General features: G+C 41.8%; 1 protein-coding gene across 3 annotated transcripts in view; it reads right to left on the reverse strand.

The window, feature by feature from the left end:
* The window catches only part of ZNF704 (zinc finger protein 704), a 252,153-nt gene that overhangs the window by 13,308 nt on the left and 214,586 nt on the right, over positions 1 to 24,259 (reverse strand). For 2 of the 3 annotated variants that reach the window (XM_045398430.3, XM_073999048.1), the window contains 4 exons: positions 20,929 to 21,029; positions 16,355 to 16,622; positions 10,760 to 10,864; positions 1,246 to 1,343 (listed from right to left, as the gene is read on the reverse strand). In XM_045398430.3, the coding sequence (XP_045254365.1) occupies positions 1,246 to 1,343; positions 10,760 to 10,864; positions 16,355 to 16,622; positions 20,929 to 21,029 (572 nt within the window). Of the gene's footprint in view, positions 1 to 1,245; positions 1,344 to 9,838; positions 10,019 to 10,759; positions 10,865 to 16,354; positions 16,623 to 20,928; positions 21,030 to 24,259 lie in introns of those variants that run through there. The other variant, XM_065519395.2, reaches the window with a different exon arrangement.

Below are 24,259 nucleotides of genomic sequence, written 5' to 3' on the forward strand. Positions count from 1 at the left end.
AGTCGAGATGGCGCCACTGCACTCCAGCCTGGGAGACAGGGCAACTTCTCTCTAAGTTCAGACTCTAATATGTGCTGGTTGTTTTCACAGCCACTCAACTGTTAAAATTTGCTACCATATCCCTTAGGCTTCTATTTGTCTACTTGTGGACATGTCCATTTGGGCATCTTCATAAAACTGAATTAAATAAGTAAACACAAGAAATGCCAGTAGAGAGCAACATTGCTCTTTCAAGTTTTAAAATAGGTACTTTCAAATGCTCCCTCCATTCTCAATTTCTAGTACAGCAGTCCCTGCTAAGGGTGGGGAATATGTTCCAAGACCCCCAGTGGATGCCTGAAACTGCAGATAGTACAAACCCTATATATATACTATGCATGAATTTCTTTTTCTTTCTTTACAGTTTCATGGATTGAAGATTAATTCTTACTGTCGATTTTTGCAACCTCAAAACCTCAAGAAAAAACAATTTTTTTCTTTCTTTGTTAAGTTGAAAACTTTCACCTTTTCACTTAAAGGAAGCACTTTACGGCTTGTCTTTGGCATATCTGAATTAAAGCCTCACCACTCTTGCACTTTGGGTCCATCATTAAATAAAAGAAGGGTTACTTGAACATAAGCACAGTTTGTAACAGTCAATCTAATGGGCGAGTAGTGTAGACAGTGTTAGTGGATACACTAAACAAGGGATAACATTCATCCCAGGCAGGATGGAGCTGGATGGCACGAAATTTCATTACACGACTCAGAATGGTTTGCAATTTCAAACTTAGGAATCATTTATTTCTGGAATTCTCCATTAAGCATTTCTGGACCACAATTGACTTCGGGTAACTGAAACCACAGAAAGTAAAACTGTGGATAAAAGGGGACTACTGTATTTTGGTTAAGGAACTTCTGGGGAGATTGTTCTTGATCTGCATTAAAAATTTTATCTTATAGTTCATTTAATATAGAGATTAATACAACATGGCTCTAAATAGACCCAATAATCACCATTACCTATTCTGTAAAAACAAAACAAAACAACAAAAACCCAAAACCTTACTGTAAATTATTACCCCCTAAAACAACAAATCTTCATTAATAGGTAATGGATGGGAAAAACCACAGGAAAAAAAGAAAGGGAGTTTTGTCAATTGTGGAGAAATTTTATAGAAGATCATCTCTCAGGGTTCTCTCTGCTGTTCTGTTTTACAGTTAATTCCCTTGTGGTGAAGTATGTGGAGTTTTAAGCTGTCGTACCTTAGGCTGACTGTGCCTCTGGGAGGGGAGGACAGGACCGTGTGCGCATGCTGTCTCTGCTCTCCTGTGCCCACCGGATGATGATGTGTGGGTGACACCTGGTGAATACATGGAAAACAAAGTTGATGGGGCAGGTTCTCCACCCATGCAGTTAGTTAGCTTTTGCTATGTGGACACTGGTCCTTGACCATTAGAAGCAGAGATGAGGCCGGGCACGGTGGCTCACACCTGTAATCCCAGAACTTTGGGAGGTCGAGGTGGGTGGAGCACTTGTGGTCAGGAGTTCAATCAGCCTGGCCAACATGGTGAAACACTGTCTCTACCAAAAAGTACAAAAATTACCCAAGCTTGGGAGTGTGTGCCTGTAGTCCCAGCTACTTGGGGGGCTGAGGCAGAATTGTTTGAATCCCAGGGCGGAGACTGCAGTGAGCTGAGATCGCGCCACTGCACTCTAGCCTGGGTGACAGAGTGAGATCCTGTCTCGCAAAAAAAAAAAGAAAAGAAAAAAAGAAGCACAGATGCTTTCCTCACAGAGACGACACATTAAAATGGAGGAGGGCTCCTTATGGCAGAATTAAAATGCATTCCCAAACAGAGAAGACCCACCAATAGCCAATATCTCAAACATTTTTTACTTCGTATCTATGCATTTCAAGTGGCTCATAATACCATATTTTCACTTGAATAATATTTTAAACCTTAAAGTACATTCCTGTCTATTTCTTTTAATCCTCATGAACCCTGTCAAGTAGGGCAAGGCTCACGATTCCCTTTTTAGAAGATGAAACATACCTAGAGAGGTTAAGAGATTTATGATTATGTAGCTAGTAAGCGACAATGACACAATGCAGGTCTAGGCCTTCTGTTGGCTTTAGTGGATCAATCACAGCCACTAAATACATGGATTCTTGTATAAAACACCCCCTCAGCAGACTCTCAGGTCCAAACAGGAAGGAATAAAGGCAAGAGGCAGAGAGCCTGAGCAAATCAAGAACATATGCCATCCACCGAACACTTACTGAGCGCTCACTATGTGCCAGGTACACCAACAGCAGCTTTAATCTTCACAACGACCCCACATAGTATTACTATTGTTCCCATTTTATAGATTAGGAAACCAAGGCAGATGGAGGTTAAGTAACTTGCCAAAGGTCACGGCATGTGTCATGGTAGAGCCAGGGCTGTGCTGCAGCTCTCCCTGGCACCAGGACGTGTGTTTAACTCTGTTGCTCTTCTGTCCCTCATATCATAGAGAAGGACCCCTGCTGTCCTCAGTCCCTTCCGGATTACTCAATTCAGCCCTTTGCATCACCTGCTCTCGTAACACTAAATAATGTCCCCAGCTTCTGGAATTCTTAAAAGGTGCAACAAATTAATTTTTTTTGACAAAGGAAAAAGAATGTTTCAACTAATTAATCAGTATTGCCATATATGGGAGGGCAGACATTTAATAAATTTAAAAACCTAGGAGCCAACGTGGTCATAGGAATAGCATTGTCAGTTAAAAGTCATGGGAGCGTTCCCTAGACATTCTTAGAGAATTGCTGTTCTCCAGTACAGGTATTAGTACTTTCTCTTCTCTTTCGACATAAAGGAATGCACGGGATACAGTTTGGATGTGTGCCCCTGCCCGAATTTCATGGTGAAATGGAATCCCCAATGCTGGAGGTGGGGCCTGGTGGGAGGTGTGTGGATCGTGGGGATGGATCCCTCATGAATGGCTTGGACCATTCTCTTGGTGATATGTGACCTCTCACTCTTGAGTTTACATAAGACCGTGGTGGTTTTATGCCCATTCCTGCTTCATACATGACGTGCCTGCTCCTGCTTCACCTTCCACCGTGAGTAAATGCTCCCTGAGGCCTCCCCAGAAGCAGATGCCACTGTGCTTCCTGTACAGCCTGCAGAGCCAATTAAACCTCTTTTCTTTATAACTTACCCTGTCTCCGGTATTTCTTTACAGTAATGCAAGAATGGCCTAATAAAGATCATCAGTGTTATTTTCCCAGACATTAATTTTAATGCTATGGTTTGAATGTTTGTCCCCTCCAAAACTCTTGTTGAAACTCACTTGTCATTATAATAGTATTAAGAGGTGGGGCCCTTAAGAGGTGATTAGGCTCTGAGGGCTCCACTCCCATGGGTGGGATTAGTGTTCTACAAGGGCCAGTCTGGCCCCCTTACCCTCTCACCTTCTGCCATGTGATGATGCAGCATAAAGGCCCTCACAGAGGCTGGCATGTTGATGTTGGACTCCCCCGCCTCCAGGTTGTTAGTCAGTAAATTTCTGTTCATTACAAATTACCCAGTCTAAAATATTCTGTTATAGCAGCACAAAACTTAGACATTTAAAAAATTACACAGGGAGGGCCAGGAGTGGTGGCTTACACCTGCAATCCTAGCACTTTAGGAGGCCAAGGTGGGCAGATCACTTGAGTCCAGGTGTTTGAACCCAGTCTGGGCAACATGGTGAAACCCCATCTCTACTAAAAATACACAAATTAGCCAGATTGGTGATGTGCACCTATAGTCCCAGCTACTCAGGAGGCTGAGGTGGGAGGATCACCCGAGTGTGGAGAGTTCAAGGCAGCAGTGAGTCGAGATTGTGCCACTGCACTCTAGCCTGGGCAACAGAGTGAGACGCGTCTCAAAAAAAAAAAAAAAATTATACAGGTAAGTAAAAAAATCTAACATTTGGAGCCATTGTTGCCATGAGTTTGTATTATTCTATACCACTGGTCTTCCTGCTAAAGTTGGGTGGAGCAAGGGCCAGCAGAGGTAACATTCAGAGTTTTTAAAAATAAAAGCTTTGGAGTTCAGTGCATTCATTTCATGTGTATAGATACGCAGCTTCCTCCAAGAGCAGAATCCTCCTCGCCCCATCTCATAATGGCTTTGGTTTTGTACAGGATGAATAACAGCAAACTAGAGGGAGTGAACACCTGAGACATCTATAGTCACTGTAGATGATCTATGATATGCTTATATGAACTGTTTTAAATTATCAGGAAAATAAACATAAAAATCTAACAACTCTTGTAGAACTAATAGAATCCCAAGAACACTGTGCTTCATTTTAGTCAGAGAACTGGAAAAGTTTGGTTGACATGACAGTAACACTACTTCCATCAGCCAGGGATAATGTGGAAGTTTCTAGATCGTGCAAAGTTGCCATAGCCCTTTTGCATGAAGTGATATGAGATTTTTGGATACTCTTCATTCAACAGATATTTATTAAGTACTTGCTATGTACCAAGCATTGTTACAGATTCTGCGGATATAGCTGTGAACAAAACAAATTCTCTGCCCTCATGGAGCTTACATTCTAGTGAGAAGACAGACAATAAATACAAAATCACACAAGACCATTTTAGTGATAAGTAGCTGACAGAAATAAAATAGGGTAATAGGCTAAAGTGTAATAGAGGGAGAGGACATTTATTTATTTTGAGTGGTAAGAGAAGGCCTCCCGAGGAGGTTACCTTTCACCTACAAGGCATTGCAGAAAAGGGGGTGGGCACTTTGTGGGAGGTGGAGGGTGGGAGGAGAGGAGAGGGAAGTATCAAGCTATGCCTCTGACCTGCAATAAGGGATGTGAATGTTATTCTAAGCGCAATAAGTAAGCCATTGGAGAGTTTTTAAAAGCAAGACATCTGATTAATGCTTTAAAAAGATCACTGGCTCTTTGGGGAATGGACAGTAGATAGCCCGGAAAGGAGCCCTGGAAAGGAGCCCTGGAGTTAAGAGGCTTTTGCAGTATTCCAGGCAAACACATACTGGTGGTTTAGACTAGGTATGGTGGCAGTGGTGGGGAGGGGCTGGATTCCTGTTGTTTAGAGGCACAGCCTAGGACTTGTGGGTTGGGATGGGCACAAGGAAAACTGCATCTTTAGATCTATCAAGGATGAACTGAGGAGTCAAGAATGAATCCCAGGTTCTGGCCCAAGTGGCTGGAGGGACAGTGGTGCCACTTTCTGAGATGAGAAAATTGCAGAAGCAGCAGGGTGGGGGAGGCATGAGGAACAGGCTTTTGAAAATTCCAGGAACAGAGTTTGAGGGATATGGATTGTCTTCGGCTGTTTTGTGCTGCTATAACAGAATACCTGAGACTGGATGATTTATAATGAGCAGAAATTTATTTCTTACAGTTCTGGAGGCTGGAAAGTCCAAGGTTGAAGGGCCTGCATGTGACAACAGCCTTCTTGCTGTATCATCCCAGGGCAAAGGGTGGAAGGGTAACAGTGCACTTAAGAAAGAGCTGAACTTGTTTTTATAACAAACCCACTCTCCTGATAATGACACTAATCCATTCATGAGAGTAGAGTCTGCTAGACCCCATCACCTCTTAAGGGCTCCACCTCTCAACACTGTTGCACTGGGGATTAAATTTTCAACACATGAACTTTGGGGGACACTTTCAAAGCACAACATGGACCTCCTGCAGGAATGACCCCTCACCAAAGTCTTTCTTCCTGCTAATGGCTCTCTTGACTCTGGAGTTCAGCACATGTGTTTCTACAGGGCACAACACAGCAAAAGACAGAGGACCCACTTCAAACTTCTGTATGTGGCTTAGTTCAGTGGGAGGCTCAATATGACATGTGAGTTTTTCTTGAGACTTTTAATGGCAAGACAGTTATGTTTCAGCTTCCTATTTTAGTTGAGGATGAGGGTGGAGAAACCAAGCGAGTAACTGGGGCAGTCAACTACCATTTATTCAGTGCTTGCGAATGTGAAAGACAGGCAAGCAGGTTACCTATTATCTCTTCTAATTCTCACAGCAAACTTGCAAAATAAGCAATCTATATCTACATCTTACAGACAGAGAAATTCAGGCTTTGAGCAGGGAAGTGGCCTGCAGAGCATCCCAGAGGTAAAAGTAGCAGCAGAAGTAATTTGCTGAGAGCCTGCTATATAAGCTAAGTGTCTTCCATATGTTATCTATTTTAATCTTCACAACAACCCTATCATAGCCATCATTTCCATTTTATAGATGAGGAAATGGAGAAGTTAACTGCACTGCCCAGACCACACAGTTAGTAAATGGACTCAGGATTTGAACACCGTTGTCTGACTTGAACACAGCTGGCTTTGGAACTCACTTCTGAATGATGTCAAAGCCCTGCTTTTTGCACTCTTCATCCTACCACATCCCTGGTGGAAATAATGTGTGTCCTGAAATAAAGCCCCATAAAGCAAATACTCTCTCTCTTAGTGGTCTCTGCATTGCAATTTGTTTATTTCTTAACCATTTCTAAGTTCTATTTTGTGGCATGTTTTATAAAGCGTATAATGTACTTGGACAGTATAATATGATAATATTTCTAATTAAATAAAATTGTTGGGCTATATGTCCATAGTTTGTCTGTTGGTTAGGTGTGACCTCAGAAGAATCTAAAGAATTCTAAATTATTGTCTGTAAAAATTGGGGTTAATCTCTCCCATGTGTTGAGTATATCTGTGTTACAGGAATCAATCCTAAATAGGGAGGAGCCGCTTTCTCTGACCCATTAAACAGGCCTGAGACATAGTAAAGGCAGCAATGATGGTAAGAGATCTGTAGTGTCAGCTACATGCCAGGCACTGTGTGAACAACACAACTCTACAAGGTAGTACTAGAGTAGAGGATATTACTTTAGAAGGGTCAGATGGTGTTCACAAATGCCAGAGCAAGGATTTGCAAGTAAGCCTCACACTAGAGATGCTGTGGCCTTCTGTAAATATGCAGGAGAAATTTCTTTTCTTGGAATTTTTTCTCTCTTAAGAGGGGAAAAAAAGGGCTCTGGCTTGGTTTTAACCTCATATAATTCTGAACCTTCCCTCAAGGCATTAAAAAAGAAACCTCAAACAAGCTAAGCATTTGACAATTAAGCACTGCTATTTCAGCTTTGGAGACCCTCCCCAACAGCCTGAAGCCTCCTAGAACTGCTCTTGGATAGCAAGTTGACTAGCTCATACTTGCTTTCTTAGGGGCCGTTATAGATCGAATGTTTGTGTCCCTCAAATTCATATGATGAAGCTCTAGTCCCCAGTGTGGCTGTACTTGGACATAGGGCCTTTAAGGAGGTCATAAGGGTGGGGCCCTGATCCAACAGGATTAGTGTCCTTTAAGAAGGGATAGCTAAGGCTGGTGCACTCCTTCTCCATGCTTGCTCTCCCTGGCTTGCCAGTGCCCTGGCATGTGCTTGTGTGCGCTCTCTCTCTCGGCTCTGCATGCACAGTGAGAAGGCAGCCATCTACAAGCAGGAAGGGGTCTTCACCAGAACTGAATTGGCTGACACCTTGATTTGGACTTCTAGCCTCTAGAACTGTGAGAAAATAAATTTCTGTTGTTTAAGCTGCCAAGTCTATGGTATTTTATGGCAACCTTGAGCTGATTAATAAAGGGGCCAAGGGCTCTTAAGTTTTCTGTCATGAAAAGAGAAAGAAATGGAGATAATTAGGAGAGAAGGCAGGTCATTAGGGAAAAACATGTCAAAGAAAGTTGTAATTAAGGATGTTCTCTTTCCTATCCCTCTCCCTACAGCCTTAGGCTACAAAAGACTGAACTTCCAGTTACATTTGTTAAATATGCAGTTCAGCCTTCTCGGCTACACACCTCCGGGAAGAGGTCTTACCCAGGGAACTTATTAAAGTCCAATGTTCAGGAAATCTAGCATAGGCAAATGAATAAATAAAATCCTACAACCCTTGGGATTTTTCAGAAAGGGATTTTTTCCCACTTTCTAGGAAGTGTACGAAAGTATCCCTCCTCAATACCAAGTCTCAAAGATATGGGAGAAAAGTAAACTCTAAACAGGGTTGACAAACTCAGGGTATTTATTTTAGAATACAAGGATAAAGGTAATTTTTTGAAAAGCATTTTATAACATGAATATTTCTCTGTTCTTCAGTTTGGACACAATTGAAGCCATCATTAATACAAATTCATTATAACTTACAACTTTTAGAGCTTTGGTCTGAAAACCTTATTACACCAATTTAGAGGGTAAGAATTCACATGTTTTTAAATTCTACCTGGCTTGCCTGGCACTCCTGGAGCATTCAGGGACAGTTGCTGGCACGCTGCCCATGGGTGTGCAACAGTCCTGCATCTGTGTGGGTGGGCCGTCATGAGAGCTAGCCCACCAGGAGAAGGAGGAGGACAGCAGCACCTGCTTGTTTTTTTTAAAGCATGGCCAGAGAGTTTAGCAACATAAAGAACATTCTTAGTTGTAGCCTTCTTGTCCTTCTAGGGTAAAATAAAAACCTTTGAAAATTCCACCCCACCCTTATTTTATCTTTAAACAGGAATGGTAAGCTTGACTGCTAAAATCAGTCTAAAGTCTTTGCTGAAACAGGTTACACAATCAGCAAAATTGGGAATTCTCTGGTGAAAGAATAAATTAGAAGCTCTCAGCTGGGCGCGGTGGCTCAATCCTGTAATCCCAGCACTTTGGGAGGTTGAGGTGGGCAGATTGCTTGAGCTCAGGAGTTCAAGACCAGCCTGGGCAACATGGGAAACCCCCATATCTACTAAAAATACAAAAATTAGCCAGGTGTGATGGTGTCCATGTGTAGTCCCAGCTACTCAGGAGGCTGAAGTGGGGAAGAGGAGCTGAGCCCAGGGGGGTTGAGGCTGCAGTGAGCCATGATGGCACCACTGTACTCTAGCCTGGGTCATGGACTGAGACCCTGTTTCAAGGAAACAAACAAACAAAAAGGCTCACATAGGATTTTAGTGGAATACCGACTTAATCCAGCTATAGTATGTCTTATATATCGTATATATATATTTTCTGTCAAAGTTTTTGTCTAGAATGTCCCAGGTAACCAACACAGAGTGAAATGAGGGGTTCTGTAAAAATTCAAGGGCACTGAGATGAGGGTAGAAATACACAGTGTCCGTAGCAGAGTTTTAACATCCCATTGTTGAAAAACAAATGGTACAAGGTATGCTGGCTTGTATCCTAGTGTGTAAGATACATAAGAACCATGGAGGACATGGAGCTAGTAAAGAGCCCCTCAGAGTGATTTCCCTATACTTCAGAAGATAATTTAATTAGAAAAGCAAAGGGGAAAACATTCCAGTTTGTTTGGCCACAGAGGTAGCCTGAAAGAGGTCTGAACTGGGCTGTTCCATCTACATGCTATAGCACCAGATGAGCAACATGGTGTATGCTTCCCATACACCACTGAAAATTCTTCCCAAGTCAAAGGCAGGAATTAATAGGATGCAGAATAGATGGTCTCAATAATTCTGTAACTGTGGCTGCCATTTTAGGTTAATACAGAGAGGCTGTCTCAAAAGTGATATCAAGAGTCACTCTGGGTCTTTTTATGTCTACCAAAAAAAAGTCCCCAAACAGACAGATTGTTAACCTCTGACACCTACATCAGTGGATCAGTGTTCTTGCCAGAAGCAAAACTAATATCAACACGGCTAAGCTGCCCTCTTCTAATGTCTACTAACAAGGTCACTCTTGCAGAGCTACCAGAAGTTACCACTATTCAATGAAAATACAACTTTAAAAATGACTCCAGACCCATGGTATTGTTTACAAATCACATTCCCAGAGTCTTTTCTGGAAGCCACTATTTCCCAAATTGCTTCCAGCAGTATGCTTTTTATTGTTGGCTATTCCTCTATGGAATTTAATAAATATTCATCAACAGAGCACAGCATAATTCATTCAGCCACTTTCACTTTTATCAGTTCCACAGAAGGGTTTAGACTTTGCTGGAAACCTCGGGGAGTTGCCAGTGGTTGACAATAAGAAGCTTTTGTGAGGTCCTTGGGGAAAGGGGTGGAGAAGAGAAAATAAGGTTAATATCTGTTATCATAAGCCACTTCCTGAACCTTATCAGGAGTTATACACCACTGTGAGCCTCAACAGTGTGCATGTCTGTGGCTGTTCTGTGATAAACTATAAAAGACCCAATATATTTTTAAATGAATGGTTAGAAATCAAGTTAATTCACAGTGATTTATCAGACAGGAATCATTTAATATGTCAAATCAATTCTTATGTACTACTTAAGGCTGATTGCATATTTCAGCACTCATTTATTTTCAGATTATCCATCAGCATGGATTATTCAGAGTTTGAAAGAAAAAATGATTTTAATGTATTTTTGAGACTTCAAAATGACAGAACCATATTTCCTAAGTAATAAAATTTATAGTTACTTATAATGATAAACACCATTTTTTCTATACAAGATCTGAGTTCAGCTATTAATTTTACCATCATTTGGAAACATACAAATATACTACCAACACAAAAAAATCTTCATATATTTCCAACAAGATGTTTATGAACAGTTGAAACTCTCTTGTAGTTTTCTGAAATGTGAAACACCTTTTTGAAGAGAAGTGATACCTGCTGATGAGTTTACAAATATCATTTAAGAAATATAGTACTTCTGGCATCCTGATGTTTGTATTTTTCTTGCATGCCTCTACTATTTGCTCTCTAAATTTAGTCTACATTGGCTTTGACCAGATTTTTGGCTTTTTCGTTTTTCTACTTACTGGAATGCCTGTGAAAGTGACCGGAGGAGATTGCCAGGAAATGCTGAAGCTGCTGCCATTGGGGGTGAACTTGGCCGATCCTGGAATGGTCACAGGGGGTGTGGCCTGTCAAATAAAAAAACAGAGAAGGCTGTTATGAAGGAGTATTTTCCTTCGGAGCTTTAAGCTCTTATTACCAAAGGAGGACCTCAGAAATGGTCTCAGCTATATTAATAACTTAGACTAATTATCTAATAGGAAGAGATTAAACAAGGTTAAAGGGAGCAGCCAGAAATAAACTTTGTATATACACCCAAGCAAGCTATCTAAGGTATAAAAAGAGATGGTTTTTGACTGTTGATTTCTGAAAAGAAATTTTATTATATATACATATACTTATTTTAGGATACCTGTGAGATAGAATTCTTCACTCTAAAATTGGGGAATATACCCTGCTATACTGTGAGGGTGGGTGTAAATTAGTACAATGTTCTTGGAAGGTAATTTGACAGTACATATAAAAATTCTTAGCGTTCTCTGTGTTAGCTATTCCACTCTAGGAATTCATTCTAAAGAAATGTACGCAAGAATGTGCCTTGCACAACTATATATTATAAAAAAACAATTGGGGCTGGGCGTGGTGGCTCATGTCTGTAATCCCAGCACTTTGAGAGTCAGAAGCAGGAGGATCACTTGAGCCCAGAGTTTGAGACCAGAGAGGGCAACACAGTGAGACTTCGTCTCTACTAAAAATAAAAAAAATTAGTCAGGGGTGGTGGTGTGTGTCTGCAGTTCCAGCTACTTGGGAGATGGAGGCAGGAAGATAATGTGAGCCCAGGAGTTCGAGGTTGCAGTGAACTACGATCATGCCACTGCACTCCAGCCTGACAACAGAGTGAAATCTTGTTTCAAAACAACAACAACAACAACAAAAAAAACAAAACAAGGCCAGGCGCGGTGGCTCACGCCTGTAATCCCAGCACTTTGGGAGGCCTAGGCAGGCGGATCACGAGGTCAGGAGATCGAGACCATCCTGGTTAACATGGTGAAACCCCGTCTCTACTAAAAATACAAAAAAAAAAGAAATTAGCTGGGCGTAGTGGCGGGCGCCTGTAGTCCCAGCTACTTGGGAAGCTGAGGCAGGAGAATGGCGTGAATCAGGGAGGCGGAGCTTGCAGTGAGCCGAGATCGTGCCACTGCACTCCAGCCTGGGTGACAGAGCGAGACTCCGTCTCAAAAAAAAAAAAAAAAAAAAAGAAAAAAAAATACTGGAAGCAACACAAATGCCCAGTAATAGGGAAGTAGGTAAATAAATCACGATATACCTACAGAGTAATTCAAAACGTTGTTAAAATGGCATAAGTTAAACAGATACATATACCAATGGAACAAAATAGGGTACCAAGAAATAAGTCCACATATTTGTAGCCAACTCATTTTTGACCAAGGCGATGAGAACATACACTGGGGAAAGGACATCCTCTTCAATAAATGCTGCTGGGAAAACTGGATATCCACGTGCAGAAACATGAAACTAAACCCCTAGCTCTTGTCATTTACAAACATCAACTCAAAATGGATTAAAAACTTAAACGTAAGACCCTAAACTATAAAACTATTGAAAGAAAACACAAGAAAAACACTCCAGGACATGGGCCCAGGCAAAGATTTTTATGGCTAAGACTTCAAAAGCACAGGAAACAAACAAACAAAAATAGACAAATGACTATATTATAGACAAGTGACTATATTATAAAAAGCTTCTTCACGGCACAAGAAACAATCAACAGAGTGAAGAGCAACCTGTTGAATGGGAGAAAATATCCACAAACTATTCATCTGGCAAGAGACTACTATCCAGAATATACAATGAATTCAAAACAACTCAATAGCAAAAACCAAATAATTCCATTAAAAAGCGGCAAAGGACCTGAATTAAAATTTTTCAAAAGCAGACATACAAATGACCAACAGGTACATGAAAAAATGCTCAACGTCGCTAATATCAGAAAAATGCATATCAAAACCACAATGAAGTATCATATCACCCTAGTCAGATTGGTTATTATTAAAAAGATGAAAAATAACAGATGCTGGTGAGGAAGCAGAGAAAAGGGATCTTGTACATACTGTTGGCGAGAATGTAAATTAATACACCTATTATGGAAAACAATATGGAGATTTCTCAAAATCTAAAAACAGAACTACCATATAATCCAGCAATCCCACTACTGGGTATTTATTTAAAGAAAAGGAAATCAGCCTATCAAAAGGATACCTGCACTCTCATGTTTACTGCAGCACTATTCACAATAGCAAAGATAATATGGAATCAGCCTAAGTGTCCATCAACAGATGAAGTGTCAAAATGTGGTAAGAACACAATGGAATACTATTCAGCTATTAAAAAGAATGACATGCTGTCATTTGCAGTCATATGAATGGAACTACAGGTCACTATGGTAAGTGAAATAAACTAGGCACATGAAGACAAACATCACATGTTCTCATATGTGGGAACTAGAATAATTGATGTCATGGAGGTAGAGAATAAAATGATAGTTATGGGAGGTGGGGAAGGGTGTGATGGGCCATGGTGGGGAGATATGTTGGTTAGTAGGTACAAACATACAGTTAGATAGAAAGAATGAGTACTAATGTTTGATAGAGTAGGATAGCTATAGTTAACAACAATGTATTTTAAATTTCATAACAGCTAGAAGAGAGGACTGGAAATCTTCCCAACACACAGAAATGATAAATACACAATGGATTAATATTCAAAATACCCTGACTTGATTATTATACATCTTATGCATATAACAAAATTCTATGTGTACCCCACAAATGTGTATAAATATTAGGCATCAATTTTTAGAATGGTGTTGTTGAAGAAGATTCATTGGCATGGGAAAATGTTCATGATATATTAAATAGAAAAAATAAAATACAGTAAAAACAGTTCTGCAACAGATCCCTTTTAAAAACTGCACATATATAAACACAGAACAAAGTCTTGAAGTACATACAAAAAATATTAACCAAGGTTGGAATTAGGGATGAATTTTCTTTCTTTACTGTGTTTAATATTTTCTATGCTGAGCATTTATAATTTCTATAAACAGAAAAGTCTCAACATTTCTAAGTCTATGCTTTGGGAAGGACATTCTAGATCAACTAGTGTGTGTTCCAACTCTCTCATTATATAGATGAGCAAAATGATTTAAGTAAGTTGGCACCCATGATTTCTGGCCTAAGTGTAACAGTGATAAATAAAGATGAACGAATTACTTGTTTTGACCAACATAATAAGAGTCAGGAATGTATTTATTACACTAACTAATTCAAACATTAGCTCTATTCCATTACTCTTGAGTTTAAGTCTGCTAAATAAGTGGCTAAATTTTTTGACTAAATTTGTAATTTTCTACTTACAAATATATTTGCTAGTGGCAGTGGCTTTGTACTTGGTACTACTGGAAAGCATTTTGACAATACACAGTAAGAGTCATAAGCTGTTCACTCATATTACATCCTCTGACTCAATAATTATTCTTCTGAGAATTTAAAGAAAAAATAAACACTACAGGCACAGAGATGTTTACAGTGGAGTTATTAATGATGATGAAAAAACAGGATAGATTAAAAAGTAAATATCTAACAATAAGAATGATTAAAACAATTTGGTGTTTCAATTTAATTGGATATTATTTAGCTATATGGAAAGTTTTTATAAAACAAGGGTGGGGGAACGTAATTACAAGTGTGTAAAGAAGATTTTAAAAAGTTGAATAAGGTAGTTGAGAATTATAGGACAAATATTTTCTTAAAATTTGAATGTATCAACATTGTATAAAAACAAATCAACATTTAAAAGAGTTAATGGCCAGGCATGGTGGCTCAAGTCTATAATCCTAGCACATTGGGAGGCCAACATGGGAGGACTGCTCGAGGACAGGAGTTTGAGACCAGTCTGGGCAATGTAGTGAGAGCGTGAGAGCTTGTCTCTACAAAACATTTAAAAAATTAGCTGGATGTGGTAGTGCACACTTGTAGTCCCAGCTACTTGGGAAGCTGAGGCAGGAGCATTGCTTGAGCCCAGGAGTTCGAGGCTGCAGTGAACTGTACTCCAGCCTGAGAGAAAGATGGAGACCCTGTCTCAAAAAAAAAAAAAAAAAGTAACTTCTGGTGGGGAAAAGGGAGTTTTACCCCTGTCCTAAATTTGCAGTATTTGTCCCTAAGGTCTTGTTAGACTTTAGCACGACTCAGGATTACCTGGAGGGCCTGTTAAAACAGAATGCAGGGTTGGTGGGGGGCACAGAGGAGGGTGTGGAAGAGGGGTGGTCCCAAGAATTTACATTTCTAACAAGTTCCCAGGTGATGCTGGCACTGTTGATTTGGGGAATATTGAGAACCACTACTCTAATCCGAGATGCTTAATTATCCATTTAGAAGGCAGGGCATGAAGTCCCAGATTTGGAGTGTGATTCTGCTGTTGTGCCAAACCTTTCCAATGCTTACCTTTTATTTATTTATTTTTCTGAGACAGGGTCTTACTCTGTCACCCAGGCTGGAGTGCAGTGCCACAATCACAGCTCACTGCAGCCTCAACCTCCCTGGGCTCAGGTAATCCTCCCATACCTCAGCCTCCCAAATAGCTGGGACTACAGCACGCACCACCATGCCTGGCTAATTTTTGTATTTTTTGTAGATATGGGGTCTCACCACGTTGCCCAGGCTGGTCTTGAACTCCTGAGTTCAAGCGATCCACTTGCTTCAGCCTCCCAAATTTCTGGGATTACAGGTGTGAGACACTGTGCCCAGCCTTATTTTTTTTTAAATAGATACTTATGTAATGTGCCAGGCACCATTTTGAGGGCTTTGCAACAGTAGGGATTTTTTTTTTTTTTTGAGATGGAATCTCGCTCTGTCGCCAGGCTGGAGTGCAGTGGTGCGATCTTGGCTCACTGTAACCTCCGCCTCCCGGGTTCAAGTGATTCTCTCGCCTCAGCCTCCTGAGCAGCTGGGACCACAGGCATACCCCACCATGCTGAGATAACATTATGGATTATTTATTTATTTATTTTTTGAGACGGAGTTTTGCTCTTGTTGCCCATGCTGCAGTGCAAGGGCGCGATCTTGGCTCACTGCAACCTCTGCCTCCTGGGTTCAAGTGATTCTCTGCCTCAGCCTCCTGAGTAGCTAGGATTACAGACATGAGCCACCACACCGAGCTAATTTTGTATTTTCAGTAGAGACAGGGTTTCACCATGTTGGTCAGACTGGTCTGGAACTCCCAAACTCAGGTGATCTGCCCGCCTCAGCCTCCCAAAGTGTTTGGGATTACAGGTGTGAGCCACTGTGCCCAAGGGATTTTTATCATCATAACAACCTTTATGGGATCGAATCCACAGGCAGCATTGGGCAAACTGAGACTAGACCATAGGACCCTATCTGTGTGAGATCCTGGCTTTAAAGGGAGAAAAAGAAACAAAGCTACTGGGCTGCTGTGTGTGATGCTGTTTTTCCACCAAGTTATCTTTTACTCATAGGCCAGATGGCCCCTGGTTTTGGTCAAGGTCAAAGTGATTGCTCTCACAGCCCCCTGCAAGTCACCTGGTAAGCATGATCAGTGTGCACGAGGTAGAGGGTGGTGGGAGCTGAGCGGCTCAAGGGCGTCATCAACTTAGTCTCTGTTTTGGCACAAGGAGTTTCTGTTCGGCTTGAATCTGGGATGGGGAAAGTAGGAGGTGAAGCCAGGGACTGGGAAGGTGAGACCGGGGCCAGGCTGCTCAGCCCATCTGCCACTGAGTCTGTGTTGAGCTTGATCTCAGTGTAGTAAAAGTCCTCTTCTCCATCACTGTAGTCGGAGTCTCCAACGCGCCTAATGCAAAAGAGAGCAAAACAATCATACTAAGCCAATCTGTTTTCTTGCCTCGAAATCTTGCACATGCGTTTCCCCTCCGTCTGGAATGCTTTTCCTCCCTCTTGTTTGCCTTGCAAACTCTTCCTTATCCTGCAGCACTCAGTTCAACGGTTCACTTCCAGGGAACCCTTCCTTGATGTTGTAAAGCAATTCATCCATTCATTCATTCATTCACTCATTCAGTCAATTATTCAACAGTGATTTATTCAGAATCTAGTATGTTCAGGCACTGTTCCAGGGTCTCCTGATAACACAGTAAATAAAATATAGACTCCGCCCTGATGGAACTTACAGTGGGAACTTACAGGCAGACAAGAAACCCCTAAAGAAATAGATATTTATTAAGTGGGAGCTAAATAATGTGTATACATGGACACAGAAAGTGAAATAATAGACATTAGAGACTTCGAAAGGGGGAGGGTGGGAGGGAGGTGAGGGATGAGAAATGACCTAAGGGGTACCACTTTCACTATTCGGATGCTGGCTGCACTAAAAGCCCAGGCTTTATCACTGTGCAACACAGCCATGCAACGAAACTGCACCTTGTACTCCCATTCAATCTATGACAACAGAGATTTAAAAAATTAAAAAATAATTAAAAAAGAAATAGATATTTAATACATCAGGTGTTACTAAGTCTCAGAAAGAAAAATTCAGCAGCCTAACACTGTTGTTAAGGAGGATTAGTGACGGGGGCACTATTTTAAATAGAGTGGCCAGAGGAAAGCTCTCTGAGGAGGCGACGTTTGAGTAGAGACCTGCCTAGAGGAAGTGAGGGAGACACCATGCTGGCACCCACAGTGAGAACACACCAGGGAGGAGTGACACAGAGCTCTCAGGTGGGCGGCCTTGCAAAGAGGCCAGAGGCTGGAGCTCAGGACACCAGGGAGTGACGGGGGAGGAGTGAGAACACGGGAGGAGTGAGAACACGGCAGAGGCAAGGTCATTCAGGGCCTGTAGCCCACGGCGACGGCTTTGGCTTGCATTCCGAATGTGGTGGAAGCCACTGGGTGTTTTCAGAACTCTAACTTAATTTTAAAAGGATCACTGTAGATACTGTCTGGGAAATAGAGGACAGGAAGACAAGAGCAAAAGCAGAGGCCACCGAGGAGCTGTTGTCAGCAATATTCCAGATGAGCAGGGCAGGCGAGCAGTGCAAGGGCGGAGACGTTAAGTCCTGGGTGTATTCTGAAGGTTGGGAGTTAGAACTTCACTCCTAACTGTTAGTGCTCTGTGCTCCCTCTGAAGTGTGTTTACTCATCTGTTTTGTTAATCACTGGCTACCTGTCTGTATTTTTTTAAACCTCTTTGTCGCCTCGCTATGACTGATTCTCTAGGGATGTGTTTTATCATATGTCACTCCACACATATTGGTGTATTTGGCGGAGGGTAGGTACCTAGTAAATGTTGCCTGAATGAATGAGTGAATGAATGGAGCTGAGGTTGTTGTAGCACAGTGATTAAGAGAATGGGTTCTGGGGTTAGACTTCCTAGGTTCAAACCCTGACTCCTACACATTCTAGTTGTGTGCATGATTTTGGTGGCCTACAGACAGCTCCGTTCCTCAGTTTCCCCACTTATAAAATGGGGACCATTAATTATAGCACCAGATTATTGTGATGATTAAGCTAATAAATATAGGGTGCTTAGAATCAGACCTGACACAATATAAACACTATGTAAAGTGCTTATTAAATAAAAACAAAGACGATGTTAGAAGGTCTCAATTTTCACCGTCACCAGGAAAAGTAGCTTCTTAGGTGTTTTCAAAGTTCCCTTCCCTGAAACATAGCACATTGTACTTTTCCACAGAAAGTTTTGAGTAAAATAAAATAACTCTCCATAATGTCAGAAAATGTTTATTAGATGATTTGTGAGTTTGTAGAGAAGTGGTGCTTCCCTTCTCTAGAAACCTGGCTTTCCAGGATGGCTGGGCAGAGGCCGTGGGTATCCCCTCACTGCAGCAACAGCAGATCACTGACTCAGAACATACCTTTTCTCCAATAATGAGCCCTGCATAGAACCTAACATAAAAATCCAGGCCTCACCTCTTCACAAGCCTGTTTGTTCAAGTCAGTGGCTTGTCCTAGCCTAGCTCCATTTCCCCTGAGCTCCCAGGCTGAGGCGCCTGGGGAGGTGTCTTTGCACCATATCAGGTCTGGCTGGGCTTGGCCTTGTGACCAGCATACCACTAAAGACCCCACAGAGTGGGAAGAAGAACGTGCATCTGTTCTATTCCTGTCCCCACTTCCTTTCCAGTTAAAGGCAGGTTGAGTTGCTGCTGGCTGCCACGTGCTGCTAATAGACACACAGGCCTGGGGGACATTGTGTGTCCCACGTGGGGATAAATCAGGACCAGCCCCTGGTGTACAAGAATGGAGTGAGATTTAAGAGAAAAGTGGTGTGCTTTTTATACAGGTACGGCGTGTACTGCAGATACATCAGAGGTGAGGGCATATTTTCTTCCGGCTTTGACATGTTTCCCTCTTCATCCCCTCACCAGCCAATACTCATTAAAAATTCCCCATCATCCTACAGCCATGTAATTGAGTTCATGGATCAAGGCAAAGGTGTGTTCTCTCTCCCAGTGCATGAGAGAGCACAGGCACTGGGCTTCATAAGTATAGATTGGCCTCAGAGTCCTGCTAACCCAGGCCCATTCCTGTATGGTGCCTGGCAGGGCTATGAACCATAATTCACCAGGGAAGTTCTAAAAGCACATCAGGAAAAAGGGGATCCTAGGAAAGCAAAGTGGCTGCATTTTGGATTCCACCCACTGTGCGAGCACCCCAGGAGCTCACAGGACTAACATGTGATACCAATTCTGGGGTCTATAAATACATATAAACAGCATATGCTTCTGATGGGACTGAATAGGGCTCAATTTTCTGGGCAGACAGACTTTAAAACAAATATCCTACCTCCTGGCTCTAGCTTTGGGAAGTTCTTTCTAAACCTTTAAAAAGCTGCTTCCATTGTGAATTGTCTTGACAATGAGATTTCAGGGGAGACACTGCAGGATTTCCTTCCCTGAAGGCTTGAGGAACAGAAGGGGGGTGTTCTGCCCTGAGGTATTTCAACTGGTATTTCTTACACATAAGGTAGACTCTGGTCAGGGAAGCCTTACAGGGCCATATCTCCAGTGCCTGTTGACCTATGGGTAATATGCTCTGGAAGGCTCTGGTGTGTCCCCAAACATCAGCCTGGATGATTACAGAGCTAGATCCCTGTTTCTCTCCATGGTCACTATGGAGCCACCCTCAAAGATTAGCAATATCACCTTAGAAGCTATTTTCACCTTCTGCCTATACCACTTGTTGGGCATGATGCATTTTCTAAATGTATCCCTTGCTGGGTAAAGTGACTACTGTATTTATTTCTCTGCACTTATCTTGTGGAAAGGACTCCTCTGTGTCCAAGCACACAGGAGCCTGGCTGTGCATTTGTGCTTGCCTGATGAACACTGGTTGTGACTTACAGCCTCTCAAGGTCCCTTCTAAATCTCAGATCCCTGGATGAGATAGACTCAGGGCAAAAAGCACAGGACTAATGGAATACCACTGCCCCCCTGGGGTGACCTGTAACTGCTGTGGCTCCTAACCCTTCATTTTATCTTTCCTTTAGAAGGTTGTTATATAATATGAGGAAAATTATGCATTTTACAAATAAACAGCTTATTTGAGCAACAGAAAGTGACTGAGCCAGATGATCAGGCATCATAAGAATAAGCAACAGCAGCATCGATTGGTGTGGTGGTTCTTGAACCCTTTTTAGGCTATATATGCCTGTGAGGCTTAAAGTCATGAATACTCTCCACTGAAAAGTAAATGTACATTTCATTCCACAGGTAATTTCAGTGGGTTCAAGGACCCCTTGAAGTCCAATAACAGATTCCAGGTTACTCTAGTGTTTTGTACTTTACAAGTCTGTCTCACATATATTTTATCTTTGGCACTCACACTTGACCCTGAAGAGCTGACATTATTATAAATGTCCATAAGAAACTGTGGCTCTGGGCAGCAACTTGCCTAAAGTGACTCAGTAAAGTGAACTAAAGAGGCTCTAAGATGTTACATCCTTGTTCTTTCCACTGTGCCATATTGGCTTAGATGATCTACAGTGGCCATCTCTCTAGAAATTAGGAAGACCAAGTCAGCCCAGTGTCCAGAACCTTTAAGGCACACTGTGGTGCACAATTTCTGAGTGCGGGTGGCCTTAGACTGAGCAGATGGAGGCTACATCCCTGAAGAGTGGGCTGCCTTACCCCAGATGGATGGTCCGGATGTGTTTCTGGATACCTGCCGCAGTACTCAGCACCTTCCCACAGTTTTTCCAGAGGCATTTGAACATCACCTTCATGGAATTCTGTAAAGGGGAGAGAGTGGTATTAAAATGGAAACTATTTTCTAACAACATTTTCTTTCTGTCATCCCAACATATTTTTTTCCTTCATTAGAAAAGTTAACAGCATACCCAGTCTCGTGACTATAACTCAGGACACTGTTTTAGGCACCCTTAGGTTTGTGAGTATCTTGGTGACCTCAGTTAATTCCTCGTATCCTTCATGAGAAATGAGCTCTGCTGGAATATTTCAGATCATGTTCATCAAGGTAGTCACAGGGCCATTTCGGCTGTCTAAACAGTGGATAACATTCACTGAGCACTTACTGTGTGCTAGGTGCTGTCTTAAGTGTTTATTTCCTTTAATCCTAAAAGACAGATACTAATATTAATCTCCATTTTACAGATGCATAGAAAGCTCCAGTAAAAAGTGTCCAGTCAATGAACCAGCTACTGGCAAAGTTGAAATATGAATCCAGGGACTCTGGCTCCAGAAACCATCCCCTCCACCAGTACAAAATTCCACCTCTTCAACAAGGGTTGCAGTATTTTCTTTTCCTTTTTTTTCGGACATAGGGTCCCACTCTGTCACCCAGGCTGGAGTGCAGTGGCACACTCTTGGATCACTGCAGCCTCTGCCTTCTGGGCTCAAGCAATCCTCCCACCTTAGCCTCCCAACCAAGTAGCTGGGACCACAGGTACATGCCACCATGCCTAGCTAATTTTTTGCATTTTTGGTAAAGACAGGGTTTTGCCATGTTGCCCAGGCTGGGGCAATATTTTCCAAAACAGTCCAGTGCCATGATTGATAGCACTGATTTTAGGCTTATTTCTCAAGTTCTTCGTGCTCTTATTTATAAAATAGGAATAATAATAGTACCTGTTTCACAGCATTATTATGAGGATTAAATGACGTCATGGAAGTGAATCACTTAGCAGAATGCTGACAGGAATAACCATTCAACCAACAGCAGCTATTACAGGATTATTATGATTGTGTGTCCTAAATTTTATAAAAAGTGAGTTTTCTCCAGGGAGGTCCCTTGTCATTGGGATGCCATCTCTTTGCTGACTGTTCCCTTGGGTATGGTGACAGTCACTTCCATGTGTTCACCAAGCCCCATTTCCTTTTCCTGCTGGGTACACAGCTAGACCTCGTTTCCCAGACTCCCTTGCAGTCGACTCCCTTGCAGTCAAGTGGCATCACATCACTGAATTAGGGCTGATGGATGAGAAGTGACACACATTCCTTTTAAGTCTTGCCCCTAAACTACTTCCCAGTATCACTCCCAGCCTGCGCTGCTGGCTAGATGCAAAGGACACAAAAGTCTTAGGGGACAGCAAAACCACCAGATCAGAGTTCTTAATTTTTTGTTTGCCATGAACCCTTTTGGCAGTCTGGTGAAACCTATGAATCCTTCTCAGAATAGTGGTTTTTAATGTTTAAAATAAAATACACAAATTTATAAAGAAATGCAAGTGTACTGAAATACAGCTAGAAAAAACATTAAATATTTTGTAACCCCATTAAAAAGTGATCAAAGGACATGAACCGACATTTCTCAAAGAAGACATACAAGTGACCAAAAAAGAAAAAAAATAGGAAAAAGATGCTCAATATCACTAATCATCAGAGAAATGCAAATCAAAACCACAATGAGATACCATCTCACACCAGTCGGAATGGCTATTATCACAATGTCAAAAAATAACAGATGCTGGCGAGGCTGCAAAGAAACGAGAATGCACATATACTGCTGACAGGAGTGTGAATTAGTTCAATCACTGTGGAAGGCAGTTTGGAGATTTCTCAAAGAACTAAAAATAGAACCACTGTTCGACCCAGCAATCCCATTACTGGGTGTATACCCAAAGGAAAATGAATCATTCTACCAAAAAGACCCATGCACTTGTACGTTCACTGCAGCACTATTCACAGCAGCAAAGACATGGAATCAACCGAGGTGTCAGTGGAATGAATAAATAAAACGTGTTACACATACATCATGGAGTACTATAAAGCCATGAAAAAGAATTAAATTATGTCCCTTGCAGCAAAATGGATGCAGCTGGAGGCCATTATCTTAAGTGAATTAATGTGGAAAGAGAAAAGCAAATACTGCATGCTCTCACTTATAAGTGGGAGCTAAACCATGGGTACACATGGACATAAAGATGGAAATAACAGACATTGGGGACTACTAGAGGAGGGAAGTAAGGAGGGGGGTAAGTGTTGAAAAACTATCTATTGGGTACTATGTTCACTACCTGGGTGATAGGCTTAATTGTATCCCAAACCCCAGCATCACGTAACAAACCTGCATATGTACCCCCGAATCTAAAGTAAAAATTGAACTTAAAAAAATTTTGTAATATTGTAATACACATACTCTCTAATTAACGAAGTAAATAACAAGACCTTGAAGTGGGCCTAATAACTAGCATAATTTTAGGCCGGGCGCGGTGGCTCAAGCCTGTAATCCCAGCACTTTGGGAGGCCGAGACGGGCGGATCACGAGGTCAGGAGATCGAGGCCATCCTGGCTAACACGGTGAAACCCCGTCTCTACTAAAAAATACAAAAAACTAGCCGGGCGAGGTGGCGGCGCCTGTAGTCCCAGCTACTCGGGAGGCTGAGGCAGGAGAATGGCGTAAACCCGGGAGGCGGAGCTTGCAGTGAGCTGAGATCCGGCCACCGCACTCCAGCCTGGGCGACAGAGCCAGACTCCGTCTCAAAAAAAAAAAAAAAAAAAAAAAAATAACTAGCATAATTTTAAAGTAGTGTTATGAATAAATGATATTTCATGATATCTACTAAATTGTAATGTGATATGAAACATCTATGATTTTGGTAGGTATTAAAGTCGCAGGTGGTGCTAACATTATTATGCCTTGATGCCTTAAATCATAATTACAGGAAGTGTTAAATTATGGTTAAGAGGTTGGTGAAAATAAAGATACACTTTTTCCCTCATACAGGTTCACCGACCTCCTGGATTCTGTGTATCCATTTGGGGATCTGTGGATTCCAGGTTAAGAACATCTGCATTAGAAGGAAGAAGCCTGGATCCCCAGAGGGCTGTTTGGAGCAAAGACATCCACCCTCTTTGGAACCTCCACTGACCTGACTGGATTGTGACATGAGAATAAACAAACCTTTATTGTGTTAAGCTACTGACACGAGAAAAATGGGTTGTTTCAACAGTCAGCCCACCTGACCAACACATATAGCAGTGGTGACATCTTTCCCAAACT

The sequence above is a fragment of the Macaca fascicularis genome, chromosome 8 (genome assembly GCF_037993035.2).
Source record: "Macaca fascicularis isolate 582-1 chromosome 8, T2T-MFA8v1.1".
NCBI classification, from domain to species: Eukaryota; Metazoa; Chordata; class Mammalia; order Primates; family Cercopithecidae; genus Macaca; species Macaca fascicularis.